The sequence below is a fragment of the Drosophila grimshawi genome, unplaced genomic scaffold, assembly GCF_018153295.1.
Source record: "Drosophila grimshawi isolate 15287-2541.00 unplaced genomic scaffold, ASM1815329v1 contig_848, whole genome shotgun sequence".
In the NCBI taxonomy this organism is placed as follows: domain Eukaryota; kingdom Metazoa; phylum Arthropoda; class Insecta; order Diptera; family Drosophilidae; genus Drosophila; species Drosophila grimshawi.
The window spans coordinates 16,253,194-16,270,867 of NW_025063692.1; the positions used below are offsets into that span (position 1 = coordinate 16,253,194).

The 17,674-nt window shown below is 41.9% G+C and overlaps 1 protein-coding gene across 1 annotated transcript in view; it reads left to right on the forward strand.

The window, feature by feature from the left end:
• The window catches only part of LOC6564928 (homeobox protein cut), an 86,107-nt gene that overhangs the window by 64,678 nt on the left and 3,755 nt on the right, over positions 1-17,674 (forward strand). The window contains exons 3-7 of the mRNA XM_043216067.1: positions 4,465-5,066; positions 5,229-5,416; positions 6,435-7,177; positions 7,217-8,066; positions 17,098-17,590. Coding sequence (XP_043072002.1) covers positions 4,465-5,066; positions 5,229-5,416; positions 6,435-7,177; positions 7,217-8,066; positions 17,098-17,590 — 2,876 coding nt within the window. The remainder of the gene's footprint in view (positions 1-4,464; positions 5,067-5,228; positions 5,417-6,434; positions 7,178-7,216; positions 8,067-17,097; positions 17,591-17,674) is intronic.

Sequence of the window (17,674 nt, forward strand, 5' to 3'; positions counted from 1 at the left end):
GCCGCAACCCAACCCAATTTCTATCCCCCCCCCCCCGCCAACGTCAGCAACACTTGAAACAATCAAAAATCAATGGCAAACGAAGAGCAGAAAAAAAAAAAAAGAAAATGTTAAATGCAAAAAAAAGCAGTACATTGAGACGACAAAAACGACGCTGCGGCGGCTACGGATGCCGCTGCTCTTTACTCATTTGTCTTTTGGCTTTTTGGAAATTAACAACACACGCCCCCCCCCTGCCGACCCAGCCGCCCACAGTGGCAGCAGTCGACAGCCTCTTTAGCAGACTGCTTGAAAAGTAACCCCGTTTTTATAGCGCCCAAGCCAACTGACTTCATATTCTCTCTCTCTCTCTCTCTCTCAGACTCAGACTCAGACCATCTAACTCTTTCAGACAACCTTTCTCTGTCTTTGACGCTGTCGTTGTATCTATGCGTCCCTTTATATATATATATATATATATATCTATATATATGTATATATTTTTATATTTATATATGTAGACATACACATGTATATATATATTTTAAAATTTTTATGCCCGAATGAATTTTAATTCCTTTGACGGTTGCTTTTGGCTTTGGCAGCTGGCGTGCCTAAAAGGCTGCTATAAAAAATAATATACATCTATATATATTTATATTTATATATACATATTTATATACGTATGCATATGCAGCTTCTTCTTCCCTTAGAGTGATTGTGTGTGTGTGTCTTTGATTGCTTATTGTTAATTTGTATTTGCGTATTGGTCGTTTGAGCTTGTGTGTGTTTGTCTGAGTTCTGAGATGTTTTTACAACTCCTGCGTACACTGATTAAACCCTTTTTTTACCCAGCCCATATGAATGAATGTGAAAATGACACACACACACACACACACACGCACACACATGCAGTGAGCATCTTAATTCCTTTTGGCGTTTTTTGCATCGACCCAAGCAATTCGCCCACCTGCTGCCACATTATGTTCATGCGTGTGTGTGTGTGCTCGTCGTGTGTGTATTCGCCTTGGAGTGTTTGTTATTATTATTATTGTTGTTGTTGTTATTGTAGCTGCTGCTGCTGCTGCTGCTGCTGCTGTTGTCTTGTGCTTTTGTGTGTATGTGTGTGTATTGACTGCTTTGTCAATTGTTCGGGGGCTGCCTGCCTGCTTTGCCAGCCTGCCTGCTTTGCCAGCCTGCCTATCCCATCCTTTCGCCTTCATTCACATGCTTGTCGTCGCTCCGGCTGCCTGGCAATTTTGTTAATTACAAATCGTTTGCTTTTGGCTCTATGCTAATGTCTCCGGCTGGGACATCAACCCCCACCCTTCTCCGCAACACTGCCTCGATCCCCATACGCCTGACTGTCATGTGTATGTGTGTCTATTTTTGCATAACTTACGCAACTTTTTACAATTCTGACAGCTCCCCCAACCCCAACCCCAACCAACCCCACACCCATACACAAATAAAAATAAAAATAAACACAAGGGTTGTTGTTCTATTATATATATATATATATATATATATATTTTATACATGCATATTATATATATGCGTGTACAGTTATAGACTATAAACTGAGTACTTTGCATGCCCCACGCATTTCTTGTGGCTAGCAACAAACCATCGACAATTAACAGTTGCACACCCACACACATACACATACACACACACAACAGTTTGAACTGTCAGTCAATGTCCGAACTGTGCACTCATCTCCCACCCACCTCCACCTCCACCTGGACCAGCTGCCCCCTGCCAAAATTCCCAACTATTCACATTGTTGGAAAAATGTAAATTTTCATAATTTTACAGTCAATACTTTGGGTATGTGTTTGGTTGTTTTTCTGCATCCCCCCCCCCCCTCCACCCCTCTGCTCTGGTAGTAGTTTTTGTTTGATTGCTGCGTAGTTGAAGTCGGACACCTACCCCTCATTTGCCCACTCACCTCACCTCACCTCACCTCACCCGACTCCCCCCTTTTCATTCGTATATGGGCATTCAGTGAGCTACAGAAGAGAAAAGCCACAGGCAGCCAACGAATTGGACAGGCAAAAGTTTTTGGCGCAAAGGGTTGCAAATGATTTTTGAGTTGTGTCGAAAATCCCCAAAAAGTTGATTTATCGTTTTAATAATTCTTCAACAGAGCCAGCTCCTGCTTCTGTTCTTAATATTAAACAAATTTAAATCGAAATGACAAAAATGTCTGTGTGTCTGTGTGTGTGTGTGTGTGTGTGTGTGTGTCTGTGTGTGTGTGTGTGTGTGTGTGTGTGTGTGTGCGCGCTTCAAAAATGCACTCATCTATTAATATTTACCTAAGTGTTGCGCAACGTTGCCAAATTTCAGCTAGCCATGTTGCCAAAAATTGAAATTTCAAGTTTAAGCCTGCAGTTCTAAGGCGTTGTTGTGTCTGTGTCGCAGCCAGTTGATTATTAATGAACTCACGCATATGTGTGTGTGTGTGTGTGTGTGTGTGTGTGTGTAAGTGTGAGTGTGTTTTTTAAGACGCAACAGACAAACAGAGAGCAACACACTCATATGCACAACCCTTGGCATACCCGTACACTTGCGCCGCATGCTAATTGCGTTTATTTAACAAAACAAATTTTTTACATTTTCCACTTTTTGTTTTATTCGGGGGAGGTGACAGGATGGGGTTGTGGGTGACTCAATTGAGTTGGCAATTAGACGTCAGCCAGAAGGGATTTTGCTGTATTGGTCTACATGGGGCATACAACATTTTTATGCAATTAATTTGAGTCGTCGTCGCTGTCGTCTTGTGCTGCTTCTTCTTCTTCTTTTTCTTCTTCCTCTTCTTCTTCTTCTTTTACAAATAGGGGGGTTGTTGTCCTTAGCAGTTTTTACATGTCTCGTATGTTAATGAAAAATCGAACACGCAACCTCAGTCCGCTGCCAACGAGGTGGATGGGGAGATGTCTGTTGCTGCCTTTTGATTGATAATGAAATTAACTGCTTAGCATTTCCAGGCATGACATGTTCCGCGACCTGGTAAAGGTACATATACATATACATATTTATTTATGCTGATGCGTTTTTAATGCCAATTATATATTATTGCATATATGTCTCTCTCTGTGTGTGTGTGTGTGTGTGTGTGTGTTTCCCCTTCTCACTCTCAATGTGTATGGCCAATAATCATAATCTGGCTAGGCGCATTCACATTATTTTATTGATAAAATATATGAGGAAAACAAAAGTTTTACCAATCAACTTTTTCGTTCTTGTTCTTGTTCTTGTTCTTGTTATCGTGTGGATTGCCATACATGTGTATTAACGTGCCACACAAATAACGCAATGACACGCAAATTACCAATTGGCATTATGTTGATTTGAGGCATTCTCAGCTGCTTCTTCTGTTTGTCTTACTTGGGTACAGTCAGCGCCAAGAGTTGCTGTACAAGTTTGTGTTTGACGCTGTCTTTGGCATATGCGTCAATTAAAAACCGCGCCATTAAATTAATTTTAATCACATAATAAGAAATACACACACACGCACACATACACATACACACACATACATGCCACCTGGCTGTCATTAAAAAATTTTGGTGCATACCGCACGGCGCAAAACTTTATCTTGTCAACTTTCGTTGCGGCGCCACGCCTCCTCCCATAGCAGCTACCACGCCCACACCGACACAAGTCGCGCACACGTCGACGCACTTAAGAAAAATTCCCTTGTCAAATTTGCCAATTATCATATTTTCATCAAACAAACAAAGTTCCAAAAACTCAAACGCTCGCTGCAGGCACACACACTCCCCATAATCCCCAGCTCCCCTGTCTGTCTACACATTGAACGTATTGCTGTGCCACGCCCCTTTGCCCCTTCACCCCCTTTTACCTGTATACACCTGTGGCTGTATCTGTGGCCTGTTGCCAGCAGCTTCAGTCGCTTCACTCGCTTCAGCTTCAGCTTCAGTCGCAGGCAATCAGCGACATAGCCGTCGTCCTCGTTGTTAATTTTATTACAAATTATTTTATAACTCTCGAACTTTTACACACAGACAAAGAGACGCGACTTTCCTCCCTTTCAAGCCATGCATTGTTGTTGCTCTTTAAATATTGATGTGTGCAATTACAAAAAAAAACCAAAACAAAAACAAAATCAAAAACAATGAACATGACAGAGTCTCTGTCTGCCAACCACAATGAAAGTGTAGCCGCACAATATGCAACCATAAAGTTTTTCCCACTTGCAACCTATGCAAAAAAATTCGATAATCTGGCAACTACTGATTGTTAATGCCACCGAAACAATTCTGAAAATCAGACACAGCCTGTTCGTTCGTAACAAATCTGAAGTGTATTGAAAAATGTTGTTTGGATGGGCAAATGATTGAAGGGCTTTATTATCGTTGAAGTTTTGATTGATACAAATTATGTTTATTTCTATCTTTATTCATAAAAATGAAATGTCTCTAATTGAATTTATTTTGCATTTGTCTTCATCTATTTTAGATTAAAGCACTTTTGGATGAGTTGCAACGCCTGCGTGGCCTGGAACAAACTCACCTTGTACAAATCCAAAGGCTCGAAGAGCATTTGGAGGTGAAGCGACAGCACATAATGCGTTTGGAGGCACGTTTGGATAAGCAGCAGATAAATGAGGCACTTGCCGAGGCAACTGCATTGGCTGCCGCTGTTAATGCGGCTGCGACAAACAATAACAACAACAACAACAACAACAATAGCAGCAGCAACAACAACAATAACAACAACAATAATCACAGTAGCCAGGCCAGCGAAAACAACAACGACGAGTTGAGCGCGGTTTTTAAATCAACAGATCTAACATCTACCCATCAGCACAATGACGATGAAGACGATGATGATGATAATGATAACGATAATGATAATGATAACCATGCTGAGCTGCGCGATGATGGCGATGATGATGAGGAGGACACGGATATGGCCAACGAGCAGCAGCATGCTGCCATTGGCAACAATCGGCACAACGACGATAACGAAAAGGATGAGGACGATGAGCAGGATGCCGATCTATCCAATGCCACAGCCACAGCGGACAGCAATGAGCTGAAAATCAAAAAGGAACAGCAGTAAGTTAATCCCACAAATTGAACCCCAAACCAAGCTGCTGATAATGGCAGAGATATCTGCCTTACTTCAGCTAATTTGAATCAGAAACTATTATTGCTTGCTGACTAACTATTCCGTATCCAACTCGTTTTTTTGTTTGTTTGTTTCTCCCCTGAAAATAGCAGTCCACTGGATTTGAATGTGCTTAGCCCACATTCGGCGATTGCCACAGCTGCCGCGGCCGCAGCAGCCGCTGCCTGCGCCAACGATCCGAACAAATTCCAAGCTTTGCTCCTGGAACGCACCAAAGCGCTGGCCGCCGAGGCTCTCAAGAATGGCGCCAGCGAGACAGCGAATGCAAGCAGTGATGGTGAGTATATTGGCAGCGGCTATCTGCGCCACCCCCCCTCCTCACCACCAACTCTAGCGGTACATTTCGAATTGTGTTCGCTTCAAATCGATTTCAACTCGGTTCCGGTTCATGCTTCGTTACTTCCTTTTGCTGCGCGCTGCATTGTTTTTGTCGCTTGTTGCAATCGGTTGAACGCTTTGCTTTGTTTGATGGGACGAACGAACCCATCCGCAACTCTGTTATCGGCGCTAACGGGACTGCGGCGCCAATTTTTATGGCTGTCAACAAGCGATCAAAAAAACCAGCGACGATCAGTCGAGGCGAACGTGTGCTTTGTCTCTTCTCTCTTCTCTCCACTCTCTCCTTCTTCTTTGTTCTTCAGTTGTTTCTTTCTTATTTTTTTTCTTTTTTTCTTTTACAATATTTGCATCGAAACGTCTGCGTATGTTGTCGTTGTCGTTGTTGTTGTTGTTGTTGTTGTTGTTGTTTTACACCTTGAGTTGCTCTGCATGTTTATCGATAATTGATATTGACATATCCAAATACACAACACTTGAGAATCAGCACAACAACACGCTTTAATCCTGTCTCTCTCTCTCTCTTTCCGTATCTATCTGTCTCTCTTGTTTGACAAACAAATATTTATCTATATATACATTTGATAAGTATCTATATATTACAACAACCACATTCACACACACACTCACCACACACATGCAGTTTCTTTGTTGTTTTGTTGTACGAATTGGCAAGCGAAAAGTAAAAAGTGCAAAATGTTGGCAAAAAAAAAAAAAATCAAAAAAAATGACAAAAAATTGAAAAGAATTCTAAAACGAATATTTTGATTCATTTGGCGTTTTGTTCCATGGATGTTGTTGAAATCGGTATACCAAATACAAATACTAAATACCATTATATCAAATACAAAAAAAAAAAAACAAAAAAAAAAAAAAAAACAGAAAACCGTATTTTATGATAGACCATTCAAAATAAGTAGCAACAACAAAAAGCACAACTTTTTTGTTGTTTCCCGCAGAAATGCCGCAACAACAAGCAGCAGACGCAGCAACAGCCGCTAATCAAGTAACAGTAGAAGATGATGCAGATGAAGATGAAGATGCAGATGAAGATGCAGATGAAGATGAAGCACAAGAAGCACAAGAAGCAGCAAGAGCAGCAGCCACATCCCAATCCAAATCAGAAACAATCACAAATGCAACGGAAAAGCCTGAAAATGATGCATTGACCGAGGCCAACTTGCAGCCCAAAATCGAAATCATTGACACAGACGATGCTGATGGGGGGCCCGGCACTGAGATTGCCGCTGGCCAAACACTGGAAGAGCAGCTGGTCAATAGCTATTGGAGGCGCGGCTTTGAAACATCAACAGTAGCAGCAACAGCAGCAGCAGCAGCAACGACAACAGCTGCAGCAGCCACTGGGAGCAAAACGCCAACAATTTATCAAAATGCCAATGTGGTGCAGCAGCAACTGTTGCCGCCACCGCCGCCGCCGCTGCCGCCGTCACAACAGCAGCAGCAGCAGCAGCAGCACTTTTCTGCACAGCAACAACAACAACAACAACAACAACAATATCACCAACAGCAACAACAACAACAACAACAGCAGCAGCAACATGGACCCTCGTCCACAGTGCTACTAAGTCAATTGGTTAACTCAACTTTCTTACATGCCAATCACTCCTCTTGTTCCAATTCCAAATCCACACGCCTAGATGCCGCATCCCACCACCAACACCAGCAGCATCAGCCACAGCAGCAGCAGCAGCAGCTGCTTCAACAGCAGCAACATCACCACAACAGCAGCAATAGCAGCAACAGCAGTTCAGCAACCGGCAGCGATCCACTGAATCCACATCATCATCATGCGCACCACCATGGCCATCCACATGGACAGCTGTTGCATGCAGCACATCATCTGCATCACGGCGCCGACTCGAACTCATCCAGCGCCAATAGCACACCCAACAGCACCGCCCAGCTGGCGGCCAGCATTGCCAGCACGCTGAATGGCAACAAGTCACTGTTGCAGGCAGCGGCCGCTGCCAATGTGGCAGCTGTTGCTGCCGTTGCCGAGGATAACAACAACAGCCTGACACCAAATGCGAATGCGGCTGTCGCCGCTGCAGCAATGGCTGCCCATGCACAGCACGCGGCCGCATTGGGTGCACCCAGTTTTCTGCCCAATTTGCCCAGCCTGCCGGCGTTTCAATTTGCGGCCGCCGCTGCCGCTGGCCAGGATCCTCGAGCACAACACTTTCGCTTCGCGGATGCCGAACTGCAAATGCAGCCGGGCGTCTCGATGGCCGGTCGATTGGGTGAATCGCTAATACCCAAAGGTGATCCCATGGAGGCCAAACTGCAGGAGATGCTGCGCTACAACATGGACAAGTATGCGAACCAGGCGCTCGACACACTGCACATCTCGCGACGCGTACGGGAACTGCTCTCCGTGCATAATATCGGGCAGCGGCTGTTTGCCAAATATATTTTGGGACTGTCGCAGGGCACCGTCTCCGAGCTGCTGAGCAAGCCAAAGCCCTGGGATAAGCTAACCGAGAAGGGTCGTGACAGTTACCGCAAGATGCACGCCTGGGCCTGTGATGATAGTGCCGTCATGCTCCTCAAGTCCCTCATCCCCAAGAAAGGTGAGTGCCCTAAAAGTTGTGTTGTTTTTTTGTGTTTTTTGTTTTTTGTTTTTTGTTGTGCTTTGCAGGTGGTTATAGTTTTTTTTAACAGCTTAATTATTGGACAGTTTTCGCAGCGAGCGTTGCCAGACTGTTGAAATACAGCTGACATCTGACAGATGCTGATTGCTATGCGTTCAGCTTGTTGTGGTTGGAAACTAATACGATCTGTTCAGAACAATATCAAAGTTGAGCTTTAAAAGGGGTGTAACTTACTTAACTTGGCCATGATTAAGTCTAGGCTTGAAATCTCGACATTATACGGAAATTTCAAAATATTTACAGTAGTTGGAAGATTTTCATTTGAATGTTTTAATATTTGCCATTGTTTTCACCATTTTCGAGTTTACTTTTTGGGATTTGTCAATTGAATTTCATTGTATTGCTTTGTAATTTCACCTACACTGTAAATAATTTGAAGCTGAAACACTTGAAATAAAAACACAGTGTAATTGATTCCCCATTTCCAAATCGTCTTTGCTCATTTTTATTTTTTTGTTTTGGTTGCTTTCGTGTTTTCATTTTTATTATTAAGATTTGCTTCTTTTTTTTTGTTGTTTTTTTCTGTTTTTTTGGTCATTTCATTTTGTTTTTTTGGACAGCGGCCAAAACATTAAAATGTGAAATTTTAATTATTTTTGATTTTTGCGTATAATCAACGTGCTAACAAGCAGCAACGATGGCGACGACTTGATGCATTTCATGCAACCATTTCGCTTGTCATCATAAATTTTGGCAAATTCGCACATTAGGCGTGAAATTCAACTGTATAACCCAAAACGAGGCTCGGAATCAGTCGTCAGTCGGTCGTTTTATGTATTTTCTTTTTTTATTTATACCATTTTTTTGGCTGTTGTTTCTTGTTTTTTTTTTTTGCGAGCCAAGTCAGATCTTTGCTTCGCAACTTACCCCATATGTTTATAAATCGAAGCTGTTTTGGTTCCGTTCCAAGCTGTGATATTTGTTTGTTTTTGTTGTCTTGGTTAAGTTTATTGATTAGTCATCAATTTGAATGGAGCCGCAGCAAAAGTAATAGCAGTAGCAGCAGCAGCAGCAACAGCAACAACAACTAAATAAGGCACAACTATGCCAGACAGGGCTACAAATATGTCAATGCAAAAGTATTTTTAAAGTACGAACTGTGGCACAGACACGCACCAAGCCCCCAACCAACCAACCAAGCCCCCAACCAACTCGGCAAAGTTAATCAAAGTTTTACTGTCGCCCTCTGTGTTTGCCCAATGCACATGTGTGTGCGTGTGTGTGATGTGTGTGTGTGCGTGTGTGTGTGTGTGTGTCTAAGTGCATGCAAATGTTGACAATTAATTTATGACGATTACTCATGGCAGCTAAACTAACTGTTTATATACTTATTTATGCATGTTGACTGCAAAGCGCTGCAATTTTTGTTCTTAATGCGATTGAATGTGCTTAGTGACCCCACAAAACACCACGCTAATACCATTCCCCCTTCCCCTTCCCCTTCCCCTCCCACTACCCTTCACACCCTTCAGCAGCAAGTCGGTGCTCTGTCAGTTGTCAGTTAATTATAAGCAAATAGGCAGTTTGTAGAGGCAGGCATCACAAGCAGCTTGGCCAAGACTTGACGCCGCTGCAAGAAACAGTTGCCTAACGCAGGGCGCAAATACATAATAATAATTATAAAAATAACAATTATAATAATAATAATAATTATATTAGAAATGCAACAAAACATCTAACTTTGAAGTCACTTTGTAGGCTGCAAAGTTGACGAGCAAAGCGCGTCAATGATTTTTGAATTGTAATTGTTTAAAGAACGAGTTGGAATGGAATAGATTCGGTTGGGGGCGACGCGACGACTGCCCTAACAATTGGTCGGTGAAAGGCTTGAAACAAAATACATGTACAATAAAATGGAAAATAAAACAACAATTTAAAAAAGAAAAACAACAACAGCAGCAGCAGCAGCAGCGGCAACAGCGGCAAACGTGAAGTAGAATTAAATGTAAACAACGACAACAGCAACAACAACAGCAACAACAACAGCAACAACAACAGCAACAACAACAGCAATAACAGCAACAACAACAAACAACAATGCAATGCAACTGCTGCCTTCAACGAGGCATGCAAAACGTTGACGTGCCGCGCGTTTGAAGTCGTCTTTGTGCTGGACAAAGTGCGGCAGCTGACTGGTGACCAAAGGGGGCGTTGGGAGTTGCAATGCGGAGTTGCGCCAAGGGCGACTGCCTAACGATTGGTAGCCGTTGTAAGCCACGCATTTGGTTTGGGTTACTTGCTCGTCTATGGGGTGCCAAGAGAGAAGGAGCAGGAGCGTGAGAGAGGGGGAGAGGGAGCGAGGGAGCGAGAGAGTATGAGTACCAAGCGCCTAGTTGACGCAAAACTTTTCACGTTTTTGGTTTGTTTTGCCGTTGATTTTGCTTGTTGTTGTCGTTGCTGTTGTTGTTGTTGTTGTTGTTGTTGTTGTTAAACATTTAACGACAATTGTTGCATATTAAACGGCGCACAGGCAAAGTGAGTGGAAAATTGTTGGGGGCACAACTATTGAAAAGTTGTAAAAAACTTTTCAAATGCGAATGAATTCAAAAAAAAAAAAAAAAAAGCCGATAAATGTTATCAAACATAAATTCTAATACGAAAATACAACTCTCAATTTATAAAGTAAACAATTTCAAAACTTATAAAGTGTCAAAGTTGTGGCATTAAATCTAGCTTGCATTAAACCAAAGCTTTAATAACACAAAAATGCAGAAGATCTGTGACTAAAAGTCACTTTTGTTGTACGAGTATGCCATCTTTTAACAATATAGCTGATATTGATTGATACCATCAGCATTTGAGCCATACAACCACTGAAAGTTGATAATGCCTTACCACAACATACAAACAGGGAAAAGGGAAATGGAGAGGGTTGAAAGGGTAAGCGATTGAAAGGGTTGGGGGATGCAGTAGAGTTCAACCGAGTGCCAAATTCAAACTACGCTTAGCATGGCAAAGGCAAAACATGTAAAAAGTAGAAAAACAGTGGAGTTGGGTTGGGTTGGGTTGGTTGAAAATAAAAGCTCGACGTCATTTTAGCTCCGTCAGACGCGTCGTATACGTAATGACAAATATTTGTATATGTTGACGGCAGTGGTAGCAGCAGTAGCAGCAAATGTAGCCGAGCCAACTCGTTATGGCAGCTAATAATACTAGCATATTAACACATAATTTTAGCAGACATCGTCTATTTGTTTTAGCCAACCGGTCGCTGACGCAGCAGCGGCAGCAGCGGCAGCAACGGCAGCAACGGCGTCGGCAGCAGCGGCAGCAGCCATAAAGTCGGGCGAAAAGTGCGTGGCCCAAAATAGAAAAGCACGCGGCCAAGAAGACAAAAGAAAACAAGTCAAACACAAAACGCAAGAGGTGTGCAGAGGGCAGTTTTCGTAGTATATGTTGTAGTAGTTTGGCGGTGGGCAGGGAGGGCGGAGGGGCTCCTTAACAGATCGGAGAGGTAGAGACAAAGGCATTCCAAATGCCAAACAGACAGACGACAAAACATTGCCTGGCACTTTTATTTGCCGCCGTTTCACAAATTATTTGTCACCAGCCATAAAGCGAAATATGTGCCTCACATATACATGAATACAGATACACACACGCACAACACACACACGCACACACACACACGCACAACACACACATGTAGAGAAAGACTGCCTGACTAAGTGGCCAACGGGCCGTATCAATTCCTGCGCTTTTTGGCCTCATATTTAAGTATTTTTCTTTAGACATTTTCTATTTTTCGTTTTTGATTGTAATTTAATTTATTTGATTTTATGAAAATTGCGGAATGTGCTTAGCATAACAATGGGGCGTGGCCCAGATGCTTGGCGAACAACACAAAAATATAACGAACATAAATTAGCATAAAACTCGTTCAACAATTTTTATGAAATGTGATTTTAAATTTAATCGCATACATTTGAATATTCCGCAATGATCGCCAATGGGTTAAAATGGGTCCACACCCACCCCACCCGTCCCCCTTTTTCATACTGAATTCAGTGAAATGAATGTGAATTAATCATTTATGAAACTTTTGAATTAAACCAAAAAACCCTTGCAAAAAAATATATGTTTGAATTGTGTGAATGAAGACAGATTCAATATACAATATATGAGGCATGCAACTAAAATTCACTTTGCTTTATCATATAGCATTTAATTGAATTTATTTAAATATCGAAAATATACAGTTGTTGTTGGTTAGGCATAAATGTATTTATAAACATATATGAATACATAGATAAATTGTGTATATAGGAGAAATGTATGCGGTTTATATTGCCCTCATGTTAACCGACATGGCATGCCACTGGGCCACATAGACAAGGCAAAAGTTTGTCTTCGACATTTTACCATCATGCCGCAAAATGTTGCAGATGTCCCGCGCGCTCGCGTTGCACTTTCGCAACTTTTATTTCCCTCCCTTGTTTTTATTATTTTTTCATTTATAATTTCTTGTGTTGCTTGGGCTAATTACTTTGTAATGAACTTTGACAACAATACAATACAAAAAAAAAAACAAAAAAAAAAGGATATATTGTCTGGGAGATACCCTGTACACAAGTCCTACTTAAGGTCTGTTAATGCTGTTCACAGAAAACCGGCTTTATTCTTTCTGTTTCACACATTCCGACACAACTTCGGAATGAAGTTGAATGGGTTCAGTGCATACAAAAAAAATGAAAGCAGAGAGAATGAAAAGGAATATAGAACTTGCAAATTACCTTGAGCCAGCTCAAATATCTAGTCATATTTTTGCGCTTAATTGCAAGGCAATAACAACCCAACCCTCTTCACTGATTTGACTGGAATTGGAATTGGAATGGGAATGGGAATGGGAAAATTGGCGCTTCTGCTGTTTGATGTTGTTCACTGCTGTTGTTCCTGTTGATGAGTCAATGCAATGCCACTTAAAAAAATGCCACCGCCACCCACAAGCCCACCAGCCAACACAGCAGCCACCCACTTCATTTGCCATGCTACGTTTGCCCTCAGCTCAGTTAGAAGCAAGCAGTTGAAGCAGCTGCTCCTCAAGTAGGTGTCTCTGTGTCTCTGTGTCTGAGTTTCTGCCTTCATTTTTAATTGACACTTCTGCTAATACCGCCCCAGAACAACAAACACATACACACATTGAACAACAAATGACTGGCATTTTAATTAGAAAATTTTTCTTGCAATTAATGCAAATTGCGTGCGTGTGCCAATTTCAATGCGCCAGTTCAATTGTGGCAACAAACCACCCAAACAAACCCTCGCATCCTACACCTGCTTGTAAGCCCTTCCTTTTTTTTTTGCTGCTGAAGTATGATTACATATTTGTGTGCTGGCAAATATTTATTGTATTAGGAAAAACTCCACTGGAAAACTCAACAAAAGCAAAAAAGACAAAAACAAAAAAAAAAACACAGTCGAATGAGCAGGGAAAAGCAGTTGGGGGGAGGAGGGGCTATGGGGTGCCAGGGTGCCAGGGCGCTGGGCACTCATCGTGTCAGGCGGGGAATATTCGTCTGATTTGTTATAAAAGGCAAATATTCATCAAGCAAATTGTGGCACTGGTGGTGGGCTAGTAGTGCTGTGAGTTCTGCCAAATATATGTATCTTTTATGCATATATATAAATATATATATATATATATATATATATACATGATAGCCATGATATCCATATTTTTATAACAGCCAACGGTCGCGCAAAATCCATATCCTTTTGAATGACAATTTGGTCAACATGTTCCTCTCTAATAAATTACAAACAACACACAAAGCAAAAAAAAAAAACAGTCAAATGAACAGCGCAGACAAAAAGTAACTAACATTAACACAAAGCGAGTGGCAGCGTTGCAGTCGGCCATAACCAACTGATCAATACTCTGCAACTAGTCTAATACCAGCTGGAAACAGGTGTTTAGTGGGCGTGGCCAAGATAGAAGATTGATAAGTCATTCCATTCAAAGTTGGTGTCTCTAGCTTTCAGTTATGGCAACCGATAGATAAAACCAATATGCTTTATCACCTTTGGGATCAGAGTATAAAACAAGAGCCAAACAAAGAAATAAAAAAATAAACGACAAATATTCAAATACCCAAATATATATGTATATATAAGCATATTTATATATGTACATATGTATCCATGTAGGATGACGACGGGGCAGATATGCGATTGGGGTTTGGGCATTGCGTTATTTAAAAGTCGCTTCTGTCTGCAAATCTGTCGCTCTGTTGGCCAAATGTAACCAACGCCACGTGAACAGCTTAAAAATATACCTTTTTTTGTTGTTGTTATTGTTGTTGTAATATTCCTTAAAACATGTTTGAAACTCACTTTTGGTTAGCAAATGTGCATATTTAATTCGTTTAGATTCTTTCAAAATAGAATCGTCATATTTACTTAAACTTATTTGGTTGATTTAAGCGTCTTTGTTAGTTATATTTTCAAAATATTACAGTTTCCAGGTCGTATTAATTAAAATTAAAAAAAAATCAGACTCATTCGTAAGCTAAGCTTTAAGAGCAACTTACTTATTATTTTTAAAGGCCAAATCCAAAGCAATCGAAAAGTTTATCGATCGTTAAGGTTGAGAGTGCATTGCCCTGCCCTGTCTTAACTCGACTCCACTCCACATCCGTTCTACATTTCCATTTTCAGTTTCAGATTCAGTTTCATTTTCAGTTCCAGTTGCTACCATCTCCGTCTAAAGAGCGCTTAAGCTGTCTGTGTCTGTGTCTGTGTCGCATTTCCTCTGTCCTCCGTCCTCTGTCCTCTGTCTGTCCCGGCGTGGGGTCAGCCAGGTGTCATCAATGTCATCTTCGACTTTATAACACAAAAACACTTTGTAATCCCCAAATGAAGCGACGACGATGACGACGACGACGACAAAGAGCTAAACTAACCAAAACCAAAAAAAAAAAAAACAATTTTTTAGAAGACCTTAAAAAAACAATATTTGAAAAAAATTGCAAAAATCATATGAGGTAAAGCAAAAACAACACACAAAAAAAATACAGAGATGTAAAATCCAAAACGTTGGCCACAGGATATTTCATGCGGCATGCGGCAAGTAGCATGTGGAGTGTGGCGTGTGGCGTGTGGTGGGGCATGTGTCGTCACTCTGCAAAACGTTACGATCTATTGTAGTTGGCCCCTTTATCGCCTTTTATCCAGCTCGAAGGCAGTCGCCATTCGAGCTTTATTGTATTGTCAATGGGAACACTTTTCAATTCGCCAAAAATCTCTCGCTTCAATTGGCAACGTTTGGCGACCAAACATTTGTCATTCATGTGTTGATTTCCGTTTCCTGTGTTGGCAACTGATACCGCATTGCCCATACCGCATACTCCTGCAACTAGTCGGTTGATGCTATGTGCTGGACAAGTGTTTGCTCCTTTGGGGCATCGATTATGCTTTGGCAATTGTAAAGCGATTTTCAGTTATTTCGTTGCGTTGCCACGCCACCACCCTGTAGAGCGCCCAATTGCGCTGATTGATGTTTGTTGGCTCGCAGCCACAAACATGCCGCAGGACACAATGAGGACGGTGGCAAAGAGCTCAACCACTTGTGCGATTTTTACAATTTGGCAGTCGATTCTTTTTCGATATTTGTTTTTTTTTTGTTTTATGTTTTTGTTTTATGTATTCTTTCAGCGACATTTAACGAGTGGAACGAAAAACCTTCATTTCAATTGAATTTGTGCAAAGAATTGTGTTGTTTTTGTTTTTGTTTTTGTTATTGTTATTGTTGCTCTTGTTTTCTGTACTCCATGGACATTTTCAATTGCAATTGAATTCACATTCATTTCGACTCGACTCGTTTCGTTTCGTTCATTCAAACTGCTGGCTCTGCTCCGATGAGCATTTGGCTCCATATTCTCCATCTATATGGCATCCCCCTTAACCAGCTTCCAGTTAGCTTCTCTACCCACTTTTTGGTGCCGTGGCGCGTGCCAAATTAGCGCGCCGCATGCATTGAACTATTTAAGGGCCCATCCAGTTTTTTTTATTTTTTTCTTTATTTTTCCATTTTATTTTGTTTGGTTTTTTTGGTTGGACTTATTTGTCTAGCTTTTATTTTATTTGTTGCGTCCGCCCATTGATGTTGTTGCTGTTGCTGCTGTTGCTGTTGTTGCTGTTGTTGCTGTTGCACCTCCACTTTCGCCGGTTCACGGTTCGCTTTGTCTGTGGTCGCCGTTTTGTTGATTGGAAATCAAATGGTGCTATAATTGAGCCCTTTGGACTGGTCAGCAGGGCTGCCACCTAGAGCCGCATGCAGCTAAACGAGTCGGTGGCTTTGAGGCACTGACTCGCAAAAGCTGCTTTTGGAATTTATAATTCACAAAATGTTTATGAAATATATGTACACTGCTCAACAAATATTTGGACATGTTCAACAACAATTTAAAACAAAAAAAAAAAGAAAGAAATTTAACAAAAATATAAATATTATGTAACAATATTTTCCAACTATGTGGCAGCAATGACTGCTGGCATTGTTATTCAATAATAATATGTTGGGCAGCATTTCATCAAGTTTCTTTCTATTTTTTATTCTTTTTCTTTTTTTTTTTTTTGCTATGTTGCTGAGTGTTTTTGCTTAGTGCATGTCGTAGAAATCAAAAGTGCATCGGAGTTGCCTTTTAAATGCTGCTGCTGCGCCGCTTTATGGCCACAAATTTGTGCTGGCTTTTTGAACGCTTTATGGCTTAATTTGCCTGTTGGCTCTGTCGGCCTGTCGACTGGTCTGCCGTGGCCTGTTGGCCACTATGCGTTCGGTGCTTTTTTTGGTTCGCAGATATCAATTGGGCTTCAATAAATGAGCAAAAACCGAATGCGCATAAAGTTTATAACGTTTAATGGGCAAAGCCACTTTACGATCAATATACAATATACAACATACAACATACAACATTAACTCGATACCCTTTTCTATATATGTGTATTCAAGATTCGGGATTGCCACAGTATGCTGGTCGCGGCGCTGGTGGCGATGATTCCATGTCCGAGGATCGCCTTGCACACATACTCAGCGAGGCCTCGTCCCTGATGAAGAGCAGCGCTGTCGCCGCACAGCAGCAGGAGCATCAGCGTCGCCATGTCGTCGACGATACGCACAGCAACGAGGATAGCAAATCGCCACCGCAGAGCTGCAGCTCCCCCTTCTACAAGGACCAGCAGATTAAGCATCTGCAGCCGCAGCAGCAGCAACAGCTGCAGCATGCCACCGAGCATGCACAGCGCGAACAGCGCGAAGCGGCCGCCGCCGTTGTTGCCGTACACCAGCAGCAGCAGCAGCAGCAGCGGGAGCAGCGCGAACAGCGCGAGGCCGCCCAGCGTGAGCAGCAGCAGCGCATTCGTCACGACGAACTGGGACCGGACAAGATGGCGCGTCTCTATCAGGAGCTAATGACGCGCACGCCACGTGAAGCGGCCTTCCCAAGGTGAGTGTTGCACAGATCAAAGAACAGCCAGTTAAATATTCTTCTATATTTTATATAGAAACACAATTGCTGAACCGGTTCAGT